This window comes from Gouania willdenowi (genome assembly GCF_900634775.1).
Source record: "Gouania willdenowi chromosome 24 unlocalized genomic scaffold, fGouWil2.1 scaffold_320_arrow_ctg1, whole genome shotgun sequence".
Classification (NCBI taxonomy): domain Eukaryota; kingdom Metazoa; phylum Chordata; class Actinopteri; order Blenniiformes; family Gobiesocidae; genus Gouania; species Gouania willdenowi.
Genome location: NW_021144848.1, coordinates 788,474 through 813,906, shown reverse-complemented (window position 1 = coordinate 813,906; position 25,433 = coordinate 788,474). Strand labels below are relative to the sequence as shown.

Below are 25,433 nucleotides of genomic sequence, written 5' to 3'. Positions count from 1 at the left end.
CGTTACTGAGTAAATTATATATTTTTTGTTTTAAAATGATCAAAGGACACTGTGTAACTACAAACATGAAATGATCAGACAACAATCAAATGCATCACATCAAAGCTGACCAATCAGATTAAACATAATGCACGACACCAAAACAGCATTAAATGCTGGTTATTTCAGCCTGAGGATGTTTTTTTATTTATTTTTTATTTTTTTTAATTGATTGGTGTTACTTTATTTAAAAGAGAATTGTACATTTTGACAAACCTATTATTTATATACAGATGACTTTGTGGAAAATAAATTAAGTTCTAATTGTGGTAGATTGTGTCTCTTCCTTTTTAAGTTTCTACGTGAGATGTTTACTGTAATCACTTACTAGTAACTTTTACTTTGACTACTATTTAATTGAGTTACTTTTTACTTGTACTTTAGTATTTTATGATTGTCTTACTTGTACTTGTACACTGCAAAATACATACAATTACTTCCAAAACACACAAAATACACAAAAACATACAAAACCGAAACACACAAAAATAACTTACCGATATACAACGAAAAGATAATCAAAATACAAAAAAATGACTCCAAAAAAACATGCAATACTGAAGAAAAATTTTGTGATTTTTTTTTTGTTTTTGTTTATTTAAGTGATTTCTTTTTTATTGAAAAGGTTATATATATATATATATATATATATATATATATATATATATATATATATATTTTTTTTTTTTTTTTTTTTTTTTTTTTTTTTTTTAATTGATCACTGGATTTTTAATTGAAAACTTTTTTGATTGAAGCGATTTTTATTATTAAAAAATTATTTTGGATTTAAGTGATTTTTTTAAATTAAAATTATGTATTTATTGAAGTTATTTTTTTTAAACTGAAATTATTTTTTATTGAAAATGTTTTTATTGAAGTTATTTTTTATTGAAAGGGTTTTTTGATTGAAATAATGTTTAATTCAAGTGATTTCTTTGTCATTAAAAGTTATTTTTTATTGAAGTGACTTTTTTATTATTATTTTTTATTTGTGATTTATTAATTAGTTATTTTTTTAATTAATTTTTTTTTTTTAGTGAATAATAATGACACAAACATACCCATAAATATCATATAATAAATTAATAAATATGTCTATGAATATATCTCATAGTCTGTAGTTGTGACCGTAATGCTCCAGGGGGCGTCACACGCGCTGCTCGTGCACAGGTGAGCCCCGCCCCTTTCCTCCAGCAGGTGTGTGTGTGTGTGTGTGTGTGTGTGTGTGTGTGTGTGTGTCCTCCATGGAGCGGCAGAACAGAGCAGAAGGTGGTGGAAAATGCACCTTTCTCTGATAAGTGCCACCCGCCAATAAACCACTAAATAAAGGAGAACGGAGCAGAACAGAGGAATCTTCCGCAGTGATTAAAGAAGATGGAGGTCCGGGAAACACTCCGTAGGTTCTGGAACAATGTGACCAAATGCTTTAAAAAGCCGGAGTCTAAAACCAAAGCGGACGATGTGACCGTCATCCCCAACCCCATCACCCAGAGCCCCTCCGCTCCAGCACGGAAGCCTAAAGTCCCGGGGCCCGGGGGGGCCCAGCGGGGGGAGCTGTACGTGGCCCTGTACGACTACTCGGCCCGCACGGACAAAGACCTGAGCTTTAACAGCGGGGACACGTTGGAGGCCCTGGATAAAAGCGCCGAGGAATGGTGGTTCGCCCGGGCCCTCAGCGGGGTGTCCGCCTCCAAAAAGGGCTACATCCCCGCTAACTATGTGGCCCCTATGGAGAGCATCGACGCAGAACCGTGAGTCAACATTTATCACTTACATTATACACTTTAACCTTTTTCAATTAAAAAAAAAAAAAAAAAAATCAGTTCAATAAAAAATATTTTCAATAAAAAAAATAAAAAAATTACTTAAATCAAAAATAACTTAAAAAAAAAAAAACTTCAATAAATAAAAAAATCACTTCAATCAAACAAATCTTTATGTTTTGGTTGCGCTTGGTTTGGTTTTCTTCAGTATTGCAATACTCCAAGTACGTTTTCTTGGAGTAATTTTTGTGTATTTTGATTATACACAAAATAATTAAGTTATTTTTGTATCTTTCTGTTGTCTTTTTGCGCTTTATTGTATAATTATTGTTTTTTGTTGCCATTGTAATGTGATTCTGGAGTCATTAAGTTTATTTTTGTAGCTTGTTTTGTGCATTTCTGTTGTCATTTTGTGTATAAGTATTTTCGTTTTTGTTTTTTGTTTTTTAACTAATTTTCATATTTTTGTTGTCGTTTGGTGTATTTTATCTGTAATGTATGTGTTTTGGAGTCATTTTGTGTGTTTCTGGAGTCATTTTGTAAATTTTGTGCATTTCCATTGTTGTTTTGTGTACTTTTTGTATAAATATTGTTTAGTTTTTTAGTTTTATTTGTACTTATTTAGTATATTTTTATTATAAATACACATAGAGGTGGCAAAAGTAGACTACTACAGTACTCCAGTAAAAGTATAGATGGTTGAATAGAAAATGATGTATTGATGACGAGTAAAAGTAAAAAAGTACATGCTAGTAAATGTACTTAAGTATAAGTATGAAAGTAAAACAAATGATCTAAATCCATAATACTGAGCTTTTCATGCTGTTTTGAGAACTAGTGAAAGCAGCGACTCCTAAAATGAGTATTTTAATACAAAATAAGCTATAAAATAAAAATATATCATTATAGGCAATATTGCAATTTTCCATATCGCCAAAATAGAAAACTCAATAATATATCTTGAATATCGATATATTGCCCAGCTCTACTAGAGACACAGATTTATTCACATTTTTAAACACATTGGTTTATTTTTATTATAAAATAATCTACAGTTCTCTAAACAATGATAAAAACCTAACAATTCAGGATAAAAAGGAGTATTTACCTTTTTTTCTTTCTGTACGTTGTACTTAAGACAAATGCATCTTATAAATATATGGTTCAATTACGTGACACATAAGTATTCAGTCAAACTGCGTTTCTTTTAGTAAAAAAAGGTTTAAATACATAGAAAGATACCAAATATGTAGTAACTTGTTTAGGGATTCTCAACTGGTGGCTCGGGACCCAAAAGTGTCTCTCATGTTTGGACTTTCTTTCTTTAATGTATGTTGCCCAGGAAAATATATAGATTTATGTTTTAAAAAATATTGTATGTGTGTTTTCAACAGAAATATTTGGAAAAACTACATTTGTTGGTTGAATTCTAAAAATCTGACTAAGTACCATATATATATATATATACACTCACATATAAAAAAAAAAAAAGTAACTTAGTAAATTAATTCTGTAATTTATTCTGCTGTGTCAAAATATAATGTGGTGAAACTGTCTGCTGTTTAGAAAAATCTTTAAAATAACTCCAAATCTATTTTATGCCCCATTTAATTTTTATTATAATATTTATTATCTCTCTCTCTCTCTCTCTCTCTAGTACCCCGTGTAGTGCCACTGCGTACCCCCATTTGAGAACCCCTGGTGTAGAGGGTTGAAAAAGTTATCGCGAGCGTAACTTGGTTTCAGGTCAATCAGTAGAATGAACGGATCATTTCATTGTGTTTTCTTTATGACGTCATCGGAGTGTGTGACTGAAGCGTTTCAGGCCTCAGTCACCCTGGGGTGTGACGTCGCTGACATTTTGACTTTAGTGTTTCAAAGTAAAGGTTGGCAGGTTGTAAACGGTGATTGCAGAGCGTCTTTATCAGTCAATGACATCTAAAGTCCAGACTCGTCACTTATTGGCAGACCAGGAAGTTTCACTTTACTGGTTAATCATTCAGAAAACGCTGTGCATTACTGCAGCAAACGCATTCCCACACACACACACACACACACACACACACACACACACACACACACACACACACACACACACACACACAAAGAAGCTGATTTCCCCTCAGCCGTAAACAGGTTTATCCTGCAGTGATTCCTGTCTCTACATCAGCCCTCAGTATCACTTTGTCATAGTTCTGCAGCTTTAAAAACCTGAAGGACCAGCACCAAGTATGTGGTTCACACGCAGGCTGTAGTCACACATGCCTGTGTTTTTGTCAGGCTGATAATTATTCTGCTGGTTTGCCCACAATTCTTTTTTGACACACTTCCATTCACATTTCAATTTTCTTTCTAATGGCACTAATTAGCTGTGCAAATGGCCCACGCACCCAGTGTTTCCAACTCCTCAATAAGGAAAGTAGCCATTGGCTGTCCCAAAAGGCGCTTAATAGTCGCTAAATGACATCATTGCCTAGTTTGCATAATTTACCATTTGCATGCAATTGTAATTGACGCTGCAGGAGAAGATTAACCTCGTGGAAGAGATGAAATGTTAGTTTAAAAAAAAAAAAAAACACGGTAAACTTTTTCTTGTTTTTTATTTTACTATTGAAAGAAATCAGAATCAACTTTATTGACCAAGAGTGTATGAATACACACGAGGAATTTGTCTTGGTGACCTGTGCTCTCTCAGAATCCATTACTTCTCAAAATAACTTCACTAAACAATCAATCTTCGTCAATTCATAACACGTGTTATCACAAGACACTTCACAGAAAGCAGGTTTAGACGTGGAGTGGTGTGGGTCAGGGTCTCCTCTGCTCTGACTGTGGCTGGGAGGGCTGCGTGATGCTCCTGTGAGTGCTTTGGAACGGGGGAGGGGCTCACGGCAGCACCCGCTGTAGTTGAGGACAGTAACTGTAGTAGGGACCGATAAAATCCGCGTTAACGGAATCACGGAATCGACCAATGAAAACAGTTAAACTCGGAAATGGACAGAATCGGCATTAAACGCCGTCATCGTGGGGCAAAGAACATTTTTTATGGGGAAATGTTTCCGGGAACCGCTCATTAGGTGCACCGCCCTCCCCCCTCCTATCCTGGCTGCATTAAACTTTTCTTAAATTACCACAAACACCGTTTTAAAACAACGCAAATCATCACTGACTCCTAACTACACCAGTGCCCGTTTAACTTTGCTGTGCCTGTGAAGCTCCGCCCGTTTTTCGTGTAGCGCAGCAGAGCTCGTGAAGCCGTGATTATCTTTAATCATCTTCACCTGCTCAGTATTGGAGCTGTTGTGTCTGACTAACTCAGCCCATGTTTTCCTTTAGTTCTTTTTATTCACGCCTTTTGTCCGTGCCTCATTGCTACACATTCACAGTCAGCTAGCTACCTCAAGTACAACCGTTTCAATGGGAACCTCCGGTTTACAAAATAAAAGTCTGTTTGAGCAACATTATTAAAATGTTACATTCTAACAACATCTCATCAGAGCTACAGAAGATAGGATCAATTAATTTAGGTTCATTTAAACTAAGTTGAAAACTTAATCAATAGACCTGATCAGATTCAGTAAACCATTGATCCCTGAAAGGAAATCATGTGACATTAAAGCTGCTCTCATACATCTTTATATGACATATAAATAATTAAAAAGGAGCAGTCAGAATAATTTATGTCACTTTAACTTATATCTACTTTTTAATCGTATCTTTCTTTATTTTTGACATATATTTTTGTTTAATTATGAGTTTTTTTTATTTATTTTGTTTCCTCACAGGAGTTAAAAACTCATATTTACTTTGAAAAAATTATAAATAGTTCTGAAAAAAAAAAACGAAATTAAAAACATTTATTTGGGAAAAATATAACAGGTTTTATAGGGCTCTACACCGGGAAAAGTAGCTACATTTGTAGCTAGTAGCTTTTGACAAATTAAACAGTTGCCAAGAAGATCTGAAAAGTCGCCAGTTTTAGTGAGAAAGTTGCCGAGATGGCATTACTGCACGCACCTCAGTCGAAACAAAATGTGAAATGTTTATCAATTGTTCCGTGATTATTCAATAGACACAGTAAATATTTAGTTTGATGTGATTAATACTAGATATTTAGTGAGGAGGGTATATATTGATTTTTCTTCATTTTCAGCTTCTCATATCTCAGGAACTACATCACAAAGGAAACTGAAAAGTGATATAATAATACAGCTCCACCTACTCTCTCAGAATATATAAAAAGATCTGCTATACATCATATCTGGTGGACGTGACAGCTCCTCAAAATTGGAAAAAAGGTTTTCAGTTTGGGTCTGGAACATGTTTGGTCCTTCAGTAAACATCTTTACATATGCCTCAGCTTCCTGTAATTTGATCAGCTTAGAGCTATGAACATAGACTGTTCACATCACTAATGATTAGTCACATATATACATTGGTTCTTGGGTGACACGCTCTTGAAATCTGAAAAAAATATGTTTTTTTGTTACTATTTTCATTGGCTCATAATTAATATTATGTTTTCAAAAATTAATTTTTTCTGATGCAATGGTTTTTATTATTTTTTTATGTTACTAGTGAAAAACTACTAAAGAATAAATGATTATAAGACACAGTTTCAAGCTACAGTGACCTCATGTAAAGGATTTTCGATTTCGGTGAGTGTTGAAATAACCCAGAGTCGAGGTCCAAAATAAAAATGTAAAAGTCACATAAAGAAAAATTAATTTATATACCAAGAAAGGGTAATCTTTATACTATAAATTAAAACAGAGATCAGGATTTATTTACACTCCCACATGTAGTTATGAGCCAATGAAAATAGTTTTTTTTTTTTTTTTTTTTTTTTTTTTTTAAGTATTTTTTCAGATTTCAAGAGCATGTCAACCAATAACCAATGTATATATGTGACTAATCATTAGTGATGTGAACAGTCTATGTTCATAGCTCAAAGCTGATCAAATTACAGGGAGCTGAGACATATGCTGACATATGCATATGTTCCAGACTTTAACACACACACTTACTTTTTTCCAATTTGAGGAGTTGGCATGTCCATCAGATAGAATGTATAGCAGATATTTTTATATATTCTGAGAGAGTAGGTGGAGCTGTATTACTGTATCACATCTCAGTTTCCTATGTGATGTAGTTCCCGAGATATTAGAAGCTGAAAATGGAAGAAAAATAAGGACGAGCGTAGGGCTGGGCAAAAGATCGATTTAATCGATTTATCAAATTTGTAGACAAAAACAATTTTCATTTTGCAAATTCAAGTTAAAAAAAAAATATATACACATATATATATATATATATATTTTTTTTTCTTTCCCTTACCAGTTTTTTTTAAAACTATTTTGCATTCCGTCCGCGATGTGAGCCCACCACCTTTTTGTTTACATGTGTTTACCCTTTGAGTGGGCTTTATGTGTCCCACAGACATGTTTAATTTTTTAGTATTCATCTGATAAAACAAAAAAATAACAGTGTGTCTATTTAATAATCATGGAATAATTGGTTAAAGGTTGCGTAGGATGTCCTGAAAATTTGTTGAAATGACATGGAACAACCCGTAAGTGAGGCTGCGTGTGTGTGGTTGTATGTGAACAGTGTTTATTTGTTCATTGGATCCACGTTAGCTTCTACCGTGGTGGTTGCTAATCGTCCTGGGGTCTATAAAAAAGAATATACATTAAGATTGGTAAAAATAAAGCTCTAAAAAGACAGACATTTGTAAGTAGTTGGTATCAGGATAATTGGTGACTAAGTACTGTAGGAGTTGGAAGCAAGTCGAGTGTGGTTGTGTGTAACAGTGTGGGTACCATGATATAAACACCTTATTTTACAGTTGGTGAGAGGCTTCAGCAGTACTTTGAATACTTGTCATGCTTCAGATAGATGTGTGTGTCTTCATTCCTGTGTGTTTGTTGTCCTCTGGGTGTGTAGATGGTATTTCCCAGACACCAAACGGCAGGATGCTGAGAAGATGCTGCTGGCTGAGGGCAACCGTCATGGAGCGTTCCTAGTAAGAAACTGTGAAAGTCAGAAAGGAGAGCTGTCACTGTCTGGTAAGATGATGATCCTCCACTGTTTCTACAAGTCTGACCTAAACGTTACTGAATGTTCTCTTTAGAAGATCTGGGTTTAGTATTCACCGTATTCTTTTTATTGTTTCTTAAAGGGATCCTCCTTTGTTTTTACCAATTTAAAATCTACTCATTAGAAGATGTATGCACTATGCCTAACAAAACACAATATTATGCACCATATTAGTTTTATTAACTTTTAAAAATGGGACTACTTTACAGTCTTAGAGCTTGTGTTCCTCCATTTTGAAATCACGTGATTGATGATGTCACACGGACCCACTGCCTGTTAACATCCCATTGTTTTTTAGCAGATTTTTAGTAGGCTTTACACCGATCCGATCAATGATGTCATTGTCGTGATGAAACTTTCTATAGATGCTCCTATTGCCATTCCTCATTTACACCAAAGAGTTGTTTGCTTTACGTGACACGGCTTTATTTCACTCACACTTGTGCACAAAGGTGAAAACCTATGAGCGAACGGCAAAAATGTCTCGGTTAGAGCAGAGCGGCTGAGCCCCGGACTTCTCGCCCAGTCGACTGACTCTGAAAGTGGGGCAGCGTCTGCTGTTAGCGCCTGTGTGCGTTTGTTTTGTTTATTTTCCAGTTTACTTTCGTTTTCATACCAGAGACTTCTGTTCGTTTCAGGGTGATGGTGGTCACAGACGCGTGTATGTGCGCCCACCTCCGCTGTGCACCTGTGAATGCGGACTAAAAGCAACCGCAGGTTTTGCTATGCTACAGTCAGGACATATGTGTTCGCTCCTAATGCTAATGGATGCTTCACCCGAAAAGATCTGGGACCACAGGGGGGCAAAAGTTTAAACTCTGCGGTTTGGTAGTAGACAATGAAGCAGAGAAGAAGAGCTCTCCTAAGGGACCTTTACTTTCCCTTAAACAGTGCACTGGTGGCTGAAGTTAGCGCGTAACTCATGGACTGTCTTTAGATCTTTTCGGGTCACAACTGTTTTTATCCTCTTTCTGTAAACAAAAGAGGTTTGCATCAGTATTTTTATCTTTTCCTGATTATTTAGAATCAACTAAAAGCAGAACAAGTTGTTATTTTGACTGAAAAAGCGGCTAAATGGGTTAGGGTTAGCTAAAAAGCAGGCTGATTGCTTCACTCCAATAGGAAACAATGGGATGTGGGGCCGTGTGACATCATCAATCACATGATTTCAAGATGGAGGAACACAGGCTCTTAAACTGTAAAATAGTCCCATTTCAAAGTCTGTGTTTCAAATGTTTTAGGTCACATTTGTGATAAGGAATGCAGAGCTGAAAAACCCGCCAAACATTTGAGCATGTTTCTGTAATGGTAATAAACTCAACACTCCAACACCAACGCTGGATGGTTAGTAACTTCAGAGAATTGTTAGCTCGAGGGGCTAATTTACCAAAGGTTTTGTTCTGTCCCTGCTCTCAGCACTACAGCTGCACAATAATGAAATAATGGATTCTATATTTGATTCACGATTAAGTCTCTAATTTCTACTTATTTGGCTGTTTTCTTTTCTTTCAGTTCTAGACAATGGAAGGGTGAAGCATTACAAAGTGAAAAAGTTGGACAACGGTCCCTACTTTGTGTCAAAGACCAGAACTTTTCCAACCCTGAAGACGTTGGTGCAGCATTATTCTGAACAAGCTGACGGGCTCTGTGTGCGTCTTGGTGAGCCGTGTAAAAAGGTAAAAAAAAAAAACAGGAGAAAGAAAGCACCACATCAACTGATTTGATAAGTTTGTTGATTCATCTTCCAACTACTCATTGAACGTGTGCAGAATGAGGCTCCGCAGACGTATGGTTTGTCCTACAACACAGTGGACCAGTGGGAGATCGATCGCAGCACTATCAAACTGCTGAGGAAACTGGGAGCTGGACAGTTTGGAGAAGTGTTTGAAGGGCTGTGGAACGGCACCACATCAGTGGCAGTGAAGACCCTCAAAAATGGTACGTGGACACATCACCACTCTGAGAGGAGCAGTTGGAACAGGAAGGGCTTTGGGAGACATCTGTCTAAAGGTTGTGTGGCCCCGAAACAGGAGTGATACTAAAACCCGAAAACATTTTGAAGACTGAGTAAATGCATCCCCGTACTGCATGCACAGGCTGTAATATCAGCAAGGTTATCATTGTACCAGTTTTTAGAGCTACTATCTCAGCCCAGGAGCAAATATTTATTCCTGGTTATTGTTTTACGAAGTTTTATTAGGCTTTATTTACCGGCTGGTAGTTCTTAGTAGTCCTTACACTGTATTCATTACGCTGCCATCATTCCTTTACCTCCACTGAACCTGGAACATTACCTGCTTCCAGTTACTCCTTTTTAAAGAATCCAACTTGTTCCGTCGGTTCAACTGTAGCTTTTGTTCCTATTTGTTCTTTTATGAATTAGTGGATAGTGTTAGATACAGTTATTTCTTTCTTTCCATCATCTGCCACTTATCCAGATCCAGGTCGTGGAGAAAACATCCTCAGCAGGAAAGCCCAGATGACCTGTGACCGTATTCACAAAGCTTCTCAGAGTCCCTTCAGAGAGCTCCTAACTTAGCCTAAAAATTCCTATCAAGGAATCTTAGCTTAAAAGTGATTCAGAAAGTTTCTGAGAGTAATTCTGAGGAAGGAGGAACAGAAACTTGATCTTTCTCAGGAGGTGTGGTTGACCTGTTGCTACATCTTATAAAAGCTGTGTTTGGTTGTTAGAGAATGAAAAAGTGCTCTGTGCTCCTAGCAATGCATGGAGAGTAAAATCAATGGATCATTCTTGGACTGCTTTAAAGCTGCAGTTTGTAGAATCCTTTCTCCGCTCCTATTTGAAACCGAAACTCAACCTCCCTTACCGGTATTTTTTTGTGAATGCTTTTATCAACTTTTTTCTCCATAGAGACTAGTGACAAATGTAGGGACGTTATCTTGTGTTAGTGGAGATTAGGCATTACACCAATCTGATCTATATCTATATCGGATCGGCAGATATTTAGTATTTTATGTAATTAATGTAATCAGCTGTAATCCGATCAATGACATTGTCATTGTCTTGATGAAACTTTCTGTTGACGCTCCCATTGCATTGTTTATCCGTTTCATTTACACCAAAGAGTGTTTGCTTTACATGACACGGCTTTATTTTACTCACATTTGTGCACAAAGGTGAAACCCTACGAGTGAACGGTGAAACTGTGTCTCGGTTAGGGCGGAGCGGCTGAGCACCGGACTTCTTACTTAGTCTACCGGCTCTAAGTGAGGCAGCGTCTGTTGTTAGTGTGTGTCTGTCTCTGTGTGTGTGTGTGTCTGTGTGTGTGCGCGCTTCTTTTGTTTAGCAGAGAGATGCGCTCCCGTTTACTTTCACTTTCATACCGGAGACTTTGGTCCGTTTCAGGGTGATGGTGGAACTCCCTTGCTTCATAGCAGTCATTACATGGGACTCCGGTTTAATTCCACAGCTGCAACGTGTTTTTTGCCACTCACTCAAAAACGCCAAACAGCTTAAACTTCCTTCCTCCGCACACTGGTCGAGCAGTAAAGGGCCACGCACCCACACACACTCTGACAACAGATGTTATTTCAGGTCCACATTCAGACTGTAAAAGGAATTTACCGTAAATAAGCTTCTCTTAGGTTTACACACAGTTTATCCCATCTGTTCTTGCTCTCTCTCTGACACCAGTGTGTGTGTGTGGCGGACCCTCGGCAGTCACGGAGGGTCGGTGAGGACGCAAAGGGAAAGCGGTCCATTCCTTCTCAGTGTTTGTGACTATTCTGTTTTTTCTCCACCTCGGTCTGTCTTCTTCTGCTTGTTTTGCCGTCTAACTGTCTTACCTAACGCTGTGATGGAGATTTCTGCTGGAACATCCGCAAATGCATGTTTACTACCCTGAACGCACCTGACTTCAGATGAGCAGCCAATAGAAAAGCCCAAAACAGCTCATGGAGCACAAGTGTTAGTAGAAAGATCTCTGATTGGCTGACATCCAGACTCCAGGAACATCACGCCCTTGTATTTATAAACTTCATTTAAAGGGCCAGGAGAAGGAGATGAGATTCACCGTCCACTCAGAACACATTACAATATGCTCAAAGATAATTATACATTTTTGACCAAATGATGCCAAAAAAACGCAGATGCAGCTGTCAGTGATTACTGTGATTGGTGGTGAAATAAAAGAGTGATAAGAGGGAAACTGAGTCCTGATCACACATCAACACATTGTTCCCTTTCTGTGTGTCAGTGTGAGAAGCTCTGCTACAGCTGTAAAGCGAGGCCAGAGATTACAGCACACAACCAAAGTTGGTCTCAAACATCACTTTATTTGATATTAATAATTGTATGAATGTTTAGAATTATATATGATCATTTCCTGAACTGTTCAGTGGGTGAACGTCACAGGGAGCGAACAAATCACGCAACAATACAAGGCTGTGAAAGTACGGTAGAGTGACCAAGCACTCTGCTATTACGTTACGCTGTGTGAAAAGTACACCCATCAAGTCAACCACAAACATGATCCCTGCACAATCAAACCCGTAGCTTGTTATTAGATCACCGTCGTTTAACATACAGATAGTATATGTTCGTTTTCTGTCTGTTTAAGACAATTTTAGGCTTCTTAAAAGTCCTCCTCACTCCTAACAGTTTTTCACCTTAGGAGCTCTCGTAGGGCCTAAGATGCTTTGTGAATTACCTTTATCTCAGTAAGGGAAAATTCTAAGAAAAATCTTAAAATTCTAAGATTTGTTCTAAGAGTGACGTCACTAAGAGCTTCTATTGGCTAACTATGGTGGGAAACCACGCCTCCTTTTGTCATTGTCCTGCTCTGTTGTTCCACTGCAAATTCAGAAATACTAAACCAATTACCACTTTATTTAACTAATATACAGTAGAAACTCCTCTTTCATATTAGTAACTGTAACACATTTTAAATCATAATTGATTGAATCTGGAATGGGACACATTTTAATCTTCAGTTCTTTAAAAATTGAAATATTTCAGTGGAAGTGACTTGAGGAAGAGAAACTCTGCTGGAGCCTCGTGACCCTGAACAGGACCAGCAGGTTTAAACCACCGCTGCTTTTAAATGGAACTCCTTTGGTATGAGTCACTTTAGGAAATCACCGCATCAAGTGGACTTAAAACCACGGTCTTCACACCGGCTTCCTCTGGACTTTATTAATCATACGTCATCTTTCCATTATGTTGCGTTTACCTCCTCATCAAATCTAATGTCATGTTAGAGCTCGATAGGTAACAACGACCTGTATTGTAACCTTTAGCCTTTCTTGTATATATATATATATATATATATACACCACACTAGCGATGACCTTTTGCTATGCACACACTTTTGTTATTGTTTTCAGCCAAAAAACTGCACATTACAGTCAAACACATGGCTATTTAAGCAGCTGTTGTGATCTTGATTCAGAAAAGTGTGTGCGTGGTGCTGCAGAATCCGAGCAGCAGCAGCAGCTCCTCCTCTCCGCACACAAACACAGCCAGACACTCTCTCCTTACCGCTCTCCGTTGTCCGTCACCGTGTAAAAGTTGGAAGTCGTCTAATTCCACAACCAAGTCAGTTGTTAGCGCTGTGAGCCACGAATCCGTAAACATCTTCATTTTTTTCCTCTTCAGTTCACAAGCAATGTCGGGTCTTGCTGCATAAGCTGATGTAGCATTAGCACGGAGTGCTAACAGCTGATGTGTGTAAACAATGGCCGTGGCTCCAAGCACGGTCATTGTTCACACACGATCGGCAGCAGAAAAAGTAGTGCAGTTTGCATTTACATGTATGGCAATTAAGTATAATATATATTCTATATTAAACGGCTGTGTTTGTTTTAGCTGTTAGATAGTTGGAGAGGGAGGAGCTCACATTTGAGGAGGCATGTATTATGTCCATGTTCGGAGGAGAGAGGATTGTCAGTAGGAGGAGTTTCTGGTAGGTGATGTCACCTGCCGGGCAAAATCCAGCTCACCCGTTTGGAACTGACTTTTTACAAAATGTGGAATAACAAAGGAGGGAGGAAACAGAACTTTTTCCTCTGTGGCCCTCTGAATGAGGCTAAAAGGATGTTTGTCACCGTAGCAAAACCATTATAAAGGGATTTTTTTTAACCTTTAACCTTTTAACCCCTTTAACACATTTCAAACAGCACACATTGCTTTTTCAATATTACTGGAAAACGAGATGTTTCCTCTAACAGTAAAGTTTTTCATACATTTCTTAGGGAGGTCTGCTGGTGCTTTAGTTTGGATTGCTCTACATGTCAACAAAGGCAAACATTGCACAAAAAATCTAACAACAGAAAAAACAACACAGATGCTGACCATTATCACATTTTATGACAAATCTATCAATAGATGTTGTCCCGCTGTGCTATCAATACCTGTAAAGTAGTTTTTTACATTTGTTCTATGTCATATTTAGCTCATGACATGTGACTCTTTGTAACGGGTGCAAAGGTTTAAATCATCCATTGTCAATAATTAATTCAATTTACCATAAACATTGGACATTGGCATAATTATATATAATTATTGTAACTGTGAGCAGTGACTCAAACTTTAAAAGACATTCACTCAGGAACCTGCTTTTCTTATTTTAGGATTTTATCCCAAACAAACCAAAATAATAAATGTATGGTAGGGTCACATGATCAACATTCATGTCAGCATTACAATAATGCCCAATTATAGCATTAACACAGGACACAGCGAAGAGCTTGTGTTTGTCTGAGGCATTGTATGTATTTTTTCTTATTGTTTAGTATATATATTTTTCATTCTGTATATTTTTGTTGTATTCTGTAGTTGTTGATTGTAGTTTTTCAGTCATTCTGTGTGTTTTTGGAATCATTTTCTGTGTTATTTTGTGTGTTTTTGCTGTTCTTTGTTTTAAGATTCTTTTGTTTTGTGTGTTTTTGGAATAATTTTGTGTATTTTAGTTGTCGACTGTGTTTTCTGTGCCATTCTGTGTGTTTTTGTTGTTTTATGTTTTAAGCATAATTTGTGTGTTTTTGGAATCATTTTGTTGTTTCTTTGTATATTTGTTTGTAATTTCTGTTCGTGTGTTTTCTGAAAATGAAGAACTAAAAGCGCATTTATAACACTTCCCCTGCGCCTCTAACCGCTGATATAATCTAAAATATCGCAAGGTTTGAATGTAAGTCAAAGGAAAAGAGGCTACCAGGCTACGAGGAACTAAAGAGAAACTAAAAGAACGTCACATTGAGAATGGTTGCTCACGCTCACCTTCCACTCACTAATCAACATTAATCTAAAATAAGTAGGATTTTATGAAATTGTTACATTTATGCCAGATATAGGCCAACAAAACGTTGTAGACATACATATGTACAACCACACAAAGCATTCCTCGGTCAATGAAATATGTTGAATAAAATATAATGTGGCTAAAAATGTCTCTGATCTATTTTTCCTCTGTTTTATGTCAGTTATAATGTGATAATATACCTGCAGATCATAAGATATGGGTTTTAGATTATTTAAAGTTGTTAACGTACATGATCTGCGTCCATTTTGAGTCTTTGTGAGTTTCCCTGAACGCTCTGATGAGCGGGTCCCTTTAAATGTTGTCACCGCAATGAATTGTGGGTCAGTATTATGTGGTCTCCTTTGGTAAAGGATGCATCAGTGTTTTCTAGGCTAAAGGAGGTTATAAAGGAAGCACTGAGCCTCCTTTCCTCAGCTTCATGAGCGGCCTTATCATGGCCGCCACCTAAACACTTCCGGGGGTGAAGGAAAAGTGGATAGGAAAGGAGATAGGAGGGACCTTTTGGATGCATCCTCAGTTTGTGTGATCTACATGTTGTTCATTCCATTCTGAAGTGTTAATGTGTGTGTCAGGTTCCATGGATGCTGAGGACTTCCTGAGGGAGGCTCAGATCATGAAGCGGCTCAGACATGCTAAGCTGATCCAGCTGTACGCGGTGTGCACCATGCAGGAGCCCATCTACATCATCACTGAGCTGATGAAGAACGGAAGCCTTTTGGAGTACCTCCAGAGTAAGTCCTCACGTCTTTTTGTGGAATCCCAATGACTGCCTGTGGAACTATTTCCTTTATTGCAGCTGTGTTTAGTCGCCTTTTATTTCTGGATTTTTCTGCTTTCATGTTTTCTTTAGCGAGTGAAGTGGATGCTCGATGGAGGTGAGATGTGGTGAGGGTCTCAGCTGTTGCAGCCCTGTGTTAGACATCAGTGCCTGTACTCACAAAGCTTCTCAGAGTCTCTCAGAGAGCTCCTAACTTAGCCTAAACATTCCTAGCAAGGAATCTTGGCTTAAAAGTGATTCAGGAAGTTTCTGAGAGCAACTCTGAGGAAGGAGGAACAGAAACTTTGATCTTACTGTGGTTGGACAAAAATGTTGGTACGCTTTTGTTAAAGAAAGAAAAACCTGACCAATCCTACAATCAGTTGATGTCTGTAACTCTCAATGAGACTTTTGCACCTGTCGACAGGTACCGTATTTGGTTCCATTCCTCGTGAGCAAACTGCTCAGATTTGAAGGGTGTCTTCTCCAGACTGCATGTTTCATCTCCTTCCACATGCAATCAAACAACGTGCAGTGATTTAGAGTCGGAAAAGTTTGTGCGCTGTTGTAGGAGCACAGCAGCAGGAGCAGAAGCTCCTCTTTTCCACACACAAACACAGCCAGACGCTCTCCGTCGTCCATCACCGCGTAAACCGTCCAATTCCACAACCGAGTCCGTTGTTAGCGCTGTGATCCACAAATCCGTAAACATCCCCATCGTTTCCTCCTTACACTACACCGAGTCTTGCTGCATAGACTGGTGTAGCATTAGCATGGAGTGCTAACAGCTGATGTGTGTAAACTGGGTCTGTGGCTGCAAGCAGTGACTCCCAACACGATCAGCAGCAGAAAAAGTAGAGCAGTTTGTATTTACATATATGGCAATAAAGTATAATATATATTCTATATTAAACTGCAGTGTTATTTTAGCTGTTAGATAGTTGGAGAGGGAGGAGCTCACATTCTAGGAGGCGTGTTAGGTGACGTCACCTGCCTACGTGGACAAAATCCAACTGTCCTGTTTGGAGCTGACTGTACAAAATATGGAATAACAAGGGAGGAGGAAACAGAACTTTTGTATTTTTGTCCCTCTGAATGAGGCTAAAAAGATGTTTATCACTGTAGATAAACCATTAGAAAGTGATTTTTTTCATCATACCTCCCCTTTAATGTTGTGCTTTTTTATGAAAAGCAAAGGCTACTGGAATATTTAAAAAATTTCATAATATTGAATAAACATTTACTCTCTTTAAAAAAAACATGTCTAAAATGTATTCTAGACTTTTTATGCACTATTAAAAAAAATAGTGAAAAACTTAACAACCGCATTAAATATTCTATATTCGGCCAAGCTATATTTTATTTGGCTTCGGCCTCAAATTTTCATTTCGGTGCATCCCTACTCCAGTTTTTAAATTTTCTTTCAACAGTGTTGTCCTATTAAGCCCACTTTGGCTCAAACAGTGACGAGTGGGTCGATCTGATACTGATGTATTTTGACTTTGGAGTTCACGTCTAATCTCTTTAGAAGTTGTTCTCGGCTCTTTGGTTATCATTCGTATTATTCGTCTCTTACATTTTTTAACAATTTTCCTTTTGCAGTCACGTCCATAGAGGTTGGCTACAGTCCTGTGGACCTTAAATTTCTAAATATCATGTGCAACAGTAATCACAGGAACATCAAGCTGCTTGGAGATGATTTTACAGCCTTTACCTTTGACATGCGTGTCTATAAGTTTCTTTCTAATGTCTTGAGACACCTAGTTTAACATGTCCCTATGTTCAAATCATTTTCAGTCTTTTTCTTTTCAGTTTCAAATTATTTCAGTGACCATTGTGTGATTTTCCTCCTTTCACTGAATGGTACCAACTGTTTTGTTAACGTTTGTATGACGCAGTCTTCTAAGAGCTGTGATTGCGTCAAGTAATGAATGGATATTAAAATAACCAATCATTTAACTGGGACTGCATTAAAAAATGTGTAATAGTGAAGTACATGTTATGTCATGATGATGAAACTTAGCAAAATGAAATTAATTGTTACACAGATTACAAATGTTTGAACCTTGTTCACATGCTGATTATTATATTGATTTATTTATTGTATAATTGCTGCCCACGTGGTAATTTTACCACTTACTGTATTTGATGTTTTTGGTTCTTCTGCCATTTCTCTGTTTAAGACAATCTTAGACTTCTTAAAGCTCCTCCCCCACCTCTTAATAGCTTTTCACATCAGGACTCTAAGACGCTTTTATCTAACTAAGGGAAAATTCTAAGAAAATCTTAGAATTGAAGGAATGCTAATATTTTTCTAAGACACTTTCTAAGAATTTTCCTAGATTTTTTTCTAAGAAGTACTCAGAGCTACTTTTAGCCTCAGGATGCTTTGTGAATACGAGCACAGGACGTCACATGACTCCATTAACAAACACCTGCTCTTTTGTATTCAACAGTTCATAATCAACAATAAAAACTGATCAGCTAGTTTTTAAAAGAGTAGAAAGGTGATCAATAAGTTGCATCTTGTTAAAAGCTGAGGAAAAGTCAGCAAATAAGAGTGAATCATGGGACTTTGGCTTCTCCAAATGCTTTTTTTTTAATTTTTTTATTTAGATTTAGTTTTGCGTCCACCATCCTCTACCAGCTGGATAAGCAAAGTGCAAAGGTTCAAGGACACACACTGTTTCCTCCTTTGATGCTCCGTATTTCCTCCTGTGATGCTCCATGTTTATTCTTTTGATGCTCTGTGCTTCCTCCTTTGTTGCTGTTTACTCTTTTGGTGCTCTGTGTTTCCTCCTTTGATGCTCCATGTTTCCTTCTTTGTTGCTCTGTGTTTTCTCTTTTGGTGCTCTGTGTTTCCTCCTTTGATGCTCCGTATTTCCTCCTGTGATGCTCCATGTTTCCTCCTTTGATGCTCCATGTTTCCTCCTTTGTTGCTCTGTGTTTACTCTTTTGGTGCTCTGTGTTTCCTCCTTTGATGCTCCATGTTTCCTCCTTTGTTGCTCTGTGTTTACTCTTTTGGTGCTCTGTGTTTCCTCCTTTGTTGCTCTGTGTTTTCTCCTTTGATGCTCAATGCTTAATGTTTCCTAATTTGATGCTCCATGTTTCTTCCTTTGATGCTCTGTGTTTCCCCCTTTGATGCTCTGTTTCCTCCTTTGATGCTCCATGTTTCCTCCTGTGATGTCCATGTTTCTTCATGTGATGCTCCATGTTTCCTCCTTTAAAGTTAAACATTTCCTGTTTCTTCACAGAGGATAAAGGCTCCACGTTGAGCTTCTCGGACCAGATTGAGATGGCTGCACAGGTGGCATCAGGCATGTCCTTCCTGGAGCTTCAGAACTACATTCACAGGGATCTGGCAGCCAGGAACGTCCTGGTGGGGGAGAACAATATCTGCAAGGTAGCAGACTTTGGTCTGGCCAGGGTTTTCATGGTGAGTAGGACCAAGCAAAGAACGTCTTTGAATTGTACAGAAAGATTTTACTGAGTGAAGGAGGAAATTAGTGCTTAGAAAGGAGATGACAGAAAGGATCATGGATTACATGTCCCATGCCCCGCCCCCTCATAAATGATGCGTCATGTCCAACAATGCATTATGTCCCTGTTGTTATATCAACTTTATTAGATTCCTGCATGTTTCTTCAACTGTAGTGTAGAGATGGTGACACAGAAATGATTGTCTAATCCAGGGGTGTCAAACATCTAATAATAATAATAATAATAATGATAATTCTTTTTATTTAAAAGTGCCTTTCAGGCCATCCAACCATCCACACTTTACAATAAAAACAGAATAATATTATACATTACAGAGCTATTTTGTTTAATTTGATGACTTTTTTCAACAATTTGAGTTTAAAATGAACTGCCATCATGTGATATAAGTGTGGGAACACTGGAAACTCTGAAAATGTTGTGGTTTCAATTTTCCTGTAGGCCAAATTGGATGCTCTAAAGGGCCGCATTTGGCCCCCGGGACTTCAGTTTGACACATGATCTAACCCAAGGGCCACATTATCAAAATTCCTGTCAACTTTTAACTAATTTGTGTGTTTATGTTGTCATTTTGTGCATTATTTTCTCATTTTGTGCATTATTTTCTCATTTTGTGCAGTTTTTTCTCATTTTGTGCAGTTTTTTTGTGTGTGTGTTACGAGTAATGAATAATTTTGTGTACTTTAGTATTTTAGTTGTCCTTTTATGTACTTCTTTTTTTTTAACTGATTTTGTGCATTTACTTTGGGGGCCACACAAACTTATACCTAGGGCTGGATGTGACGCATGTCTGCAGAATACTGCATCTGTGAACCAATCCTCTATATCCTCTATGGTAGTGTTTCTCAAATGGGGGCACGTGTACCCTTAGGGTACTAGAGGGAGAGAGAGGTGTTTATTTTAGTTAAAATGATATTCATACTAAATATTACCAGCAACTCACTAAACAACAACGAAAACACAAAATTAGAGAAAATATACTGAATCATAAATATGAACAGACAAACAACGACAAAATATAGAAAATGAAAAACACATGGACTAAGAACAAGCAACGCACAAAACCACAACTAAGAAAAAACAAAACTACACAAGATTACTACAAAATACACAAAAATAACAACAGAAACACACAAAATAAGAGAAAAATGTATGAAATAATAAAAAGAACAGACAGAAATGATCTTGATAGTTCCACATCAGGAGGGAGATGACCGTAGGTGATACATTTATCCAGGAGGCACTAAATACTGTTTCTTTCCACTTTTTTACAAAATGAGATTGTTTAAAATGTGTGTTATCACTTATTCATTCCATCATTATGATTTATAGTTGTTTTTTACTGAATTCTGAGCAAAATGTGATAGACGGACAAAGGGGGAACTTGGATTAAAAATGAAGAATAATGTGTGAGAACCCCTGATCTATGGTCAGTGGCTGTGAAAAGACCCCAACAGTTTCTGAGCTGTTTGGAAAACACTTGTAGAAACACATTCTATGGACACAGATTGGTTAAAAAACTAAAATACCTTTTGACAAGTATTAATTACTGTGAAAACTAACCTAATTCTAATTCTGTCAGAGACGTGAACCACTAACCGCTTTGTTTCAATCCTTCCTTTACTGTGTTGATGGATGAACACGTATCATAACAAATATAAAGTATCATCTTCCTACTTTTGCTCCACGTTGCAAAGTAAATGTCTTTATTGTGTGTTTCCAGAATGAGAATGTCTACGAAATCAAAGATGGGACCAAATTTCCGGTGAGATGGACGGCCCCAGAAGTGATCAGATACAACAAGTTCACCATCAAATCAGACGTTTGGTCCTTTGGAATCCTGCTCTATGAGATCATGACCTTTGGACAGATGCCGTACCCTAGTAAGAGCTGCTGAGTCACTCCACTGATAGAAATCTGTTGATTCATGGCAGATCATGTTTTTGTTTTTGGGTTTATGCATTTCTGCATCATTCCTGCTTCTGTTTCCTCATCTTATCTCTAATCAAACTCATTACAGGCTCTTAAAATTCCTGATATCCTATCAAACATAGAGTATATACCATACTTTGATTACCAAAAAAGAGGACATATAGTCACTTGACCTGGTTTTGAATCTACTTTGTAATGGCAAAATACAATATAGTAGATAAAAAAAGTTATTATCTATATAAGGTTTAAACATTAATTTCTCTCTTTATAACAAAGACTTAAAAAATGACTGAAGGCATTCACTGTTATTATAGATATTAATAATCTGTCCTTAAAAAATCTAAACATTCTTAAAATCTCTCAATCATTGAAAGAATGAGAAACGTTTCCTCCTAGAAATAATAAAAAAAGAAAACAGAACAGCATCTAATCAGTAAATGACTGAAGGTGTACATCCCATGGTCCCATGCTGACTCTGAGCTTTATTCTGTCTGTTGTCATGGAGACATGAGGTGATGATGGAAACGATACCTTTACGTTCCAAGTTTCTGCCAGTGTCTCCTTTGTTTTCAAACCCCTTAATCATCCAGGAGGGTCTTCATTCAATCACTTTCACTTTCCCTCGTGTGTGATGATTTCGTCACACGTGACGGAACCATTACAGATGCTGCTTTGTTTTGAGTAAAATACCATAATCACATAGGGCTCTATTCTCCCGTCAGAAAAGCCGCACAGCTGCACTGGGTTTGTCTGAGCGCTATCCAGCTGTATTAAATAAAGGCTACAAACAGAAAACAAAGCAGGACGTGATCTAACATTGCTCCTTGTCTTCAGCCTTCTCTTATTGTTGCCGTACATTACGGGCCGACAAGGTTTTGCTGGCCCGGGACCCAAAAGATTTTGCAGCCTCTATTCTATGCCAAATGTTAATAAGCATGCGTCCTGGTGTCACGGTCTGAGTTTACCTCGTACTGAGATCGATTATGAGCATATATGCTGATTATCGGTCGATCTCAGTATGAGTTGAACTGAGACCATGACACCAGAAACAAAACAATGCGTAATCATGCCTCAGATCCCGCCCATTTCTGTACAAATCACAGAGATGCCTATAAGCATTAGATTAGTATTATCACAGGACCTCAGAGTTCAGCAAAATATAGTCATATATACAGTATATACATATTTTTACCTTACAAATTACTGACATGGCCGATTAACACAGGATTAACATCACAGACATTCTCTGCAATTATTACAAATTATTACAAAAAAAACACGTGGTTCCAAGGTAAAACTGAAAATAAGGACAATGGCACATGGCTGGGTACAGAGGATCTACAGTAGGGCTTTACATGAGATGTGTCCCTTGTCAGTCATCGTTAGTTTCCATAAGCAGGTGTGCGCGTCTCTTTAAATGTTGTTGCCGCAATGAATTGTGGGTCAGTATTATGTGGTCTCCTTTGGTAAAGGATACATCAGTGTTTCCTAGGCTAAAGGAGGTTATAAAGGATGCATTGAGCCTCCTTTCCTTAGCTTAAAGAGAAATGGAACGCTCCTTATCATGGCTGCCACTTAAACACTTCCGGGTGTTAAGGAAAAGGAGATAGGAAAGGAGATAGGAGGGACGCACCCTTAGTCTGCCTGATAGTAACTAATGTGTGACTGATTCCTAATGTGTAACACAACCTTTTTAATAAAAGTTGTTAATATCTGTTTTTCAGAATTCCATCAGTTTCAATCTTTGTTCTCCTCTCTGTGTTTGATTGTTCGCAGCCATGACCAACTACCAGGTGATTCAGCAGGTACCTGAAGGCCACAGGATGTCGTGTCCTCTCAAGTGTCCAAAGTTCATGTATCACATGATGACGGAGTGTTGGAACGGGAAGGAACAGGAGCGCCCCACGTTTGAAACGCTGCTGTGGAGGCTGGAGGATTACTTTGAGCAGGACGTTTCCTCCTATGATGATGCTAATAATTTCCATTGACACACTGGGAAATAACTAACAAATACCAGTGACACTGGAACAAACTAATGAATACAAGTGACACGCTGGGAAAAAAAAAATCAACAAAACCACCAAAACAAAACCAATCAGCTTCCTTAGACCTAGATTCTATCTGAAATTATAGTGTGTTGAAGGTGAAACACACTGTAGTGTGTGTGTGCGTGCGTGCGTGCGTGTGTGCGTGCGTGTGTGTGTGTGCCTGCGTGCGTGCGTGTGTGCATGCGTGTCGGGCCTGACTGACTGGTTGTTCTCATTGTGAACATAGCACACATACCTGAAGGCACCAACCCAACAGGAGTGATGACTCAGCACTTTACTTTACCCAAACACTGCTGGAAGCCTCGTGATGGTTGTCGTTGCTGTGTTTGATGAGAACCGGATCCTCCAGGGGATTCAGACGACTGGAGACGCAGCTTTCTGTGCACCCTATGTTTCTAGAAGAATCCTGGAGCTCCACACGAGCTGTGAACAGAGAAACTGGAGCACACGATGAGATGGAAATGAAGGACACATGATAATCACCGGCAGACCCTGACAAACAGGAACAAGCGGGTGTGAAAATGGATGGATGAAGGATGCATCTCCAAATGTGAAAGCCTGCCTTTGTCGCCTCCTGGTGGACAATGTGATGTCAGTATTGTAGCTAAGCTGATGATAGTCCCAATGCACCTGTTTTAATTAAATATAAACTTTAATATTTCTAATTCTGTTATCTGATCAGTGTAGTTAAATAAAAGTCATTGTAGCTGTAGCCTGTTTTATTTTGTAGTACAATGTTTTTTAAAGCTGTAGGTAAATGTGATGAATTAGATTTTACTAATGTTTATGTGACTCTGACAGTGTTTGTTACTTCAACTACTCTGTATCACCTTCACAAATAAAGAATCTATTTACTCATATTGAATGTATCTGTTTTTAGATATACATACAGTATAGTTATTCAAGTGTGTAGTCATGGCTGAATCGTTCAATTCAACTTTATTTATATAGCACAAAATACAACAAAGTCATCTCAAGTCGCTGAACAAAATATAAAGTTGATAATAAGACAGAAAAAACCCAACAAGATCCACATGAACAAATATTTTTTATTGGAATACATCTCCAGCAGAACCAGGTTCAGAGGTGGAGAACATCTGCTTTGACTGGTTGGGTTAGTGAACAGAATAGGATAGAAGAAGGACAGACCATCAGAGTGTCTCAGACTAGTTGAGCCAACATCATTAAACTCTACGTGTTTCCCTGTTAAGAAAAAAATGAATATCTAAATATCTCTACATATTATTTTTTCATGGTGATATTTGTTGTTTTAGGTCGACACTATAATGCAACTCCTTTTTTTCCTGTTTTCTATTTTGCACATGCTGTCAAAGGTCAACACTACAAGAAGTGCAATCTTTAAAGAAGGATAAGAAACACTTTATTAATGGGACGATATAAAAAGAGAGGGCAGTGTTACACCTAGGGGAGGGGGAAGGGAACAGGGAGGATGGAGTCAGGATAGGAAATGGAAAGGGGCGGGGAAGAGTTGATCATTTTAAAGCGAGAGTGAGATGTGAGGTTGTAGTTGTGCATATTGTGTTGTGTAATCAAGTCAGTATGGTGTGAAGCTTTGGTATAAAGGTGGTGGCTGTGGACAGGGGGAAGGAGTGAGTGGTAAAACCTAAAACAGGTGTTTGGGATCAACGTGTCTAAAGTTAAGCCCAGTACGAGTTTATCATACAGCTCATCGCGATGCATCCATGACCAGTGTTTGTGCAAGAACCACTACTACCAGGCCGCCCCCCACACACACACCCGAGAAAGCCCCATGAAGCCAAGGACCAAGCGCACCCCGCCACCGACCCCAACCGTAATTCCCATAGTAACATGGGAATTACCCATAGTTCATTGCATTGTGACGTATGGCAGGAATCTCCTGGGAAATCAGCTGGAGGGTCTTTAAAAGCCACGTGAAACGAGCAAATTAGTAACAAAAACACTAACATCTACCAAAAAAAGCAAGAAAGTTCTGTGTGTCTGTGTTTGTGGAGCAAATATCTCCCCGACCTGAAAC

General features: G+C 38.0%; 1 protein-coding gene across 1 annotated transcript; it reads left to right on the top strand.

The window, feature by feature from the left end:
* Positions 1–1,280: 1,280 nt before the first annotated feature.
* On the top strand, positions 1,281–24,276 carry frk (fyn-related Src family tyrosine kinase). Its single transcript, XM_028440481.1, has 8 exons — positions 1,281–1,790; positions 7,749–7,870; positions 9,414–9,577; positions 9,671–9,839; positions 15,754–15,912; positions 19,193–19,374; positions 21,160–21,319; positions 23,145–24,276. The coding sequence occupies exons 1-8, from the start codon at positions 1,414–1,416 to the stop codon at positions 23,354–23,356; spliced, it is 1,545 nt and encodes a 514-aa protein (XP_028296282.1). The 5' UTR covers positions 1,281–1,413; the 3' UTR covers positions 23,357–24,276.
* Positions 24,277–25,433: the final 1,157 nt, after the last annotated feature.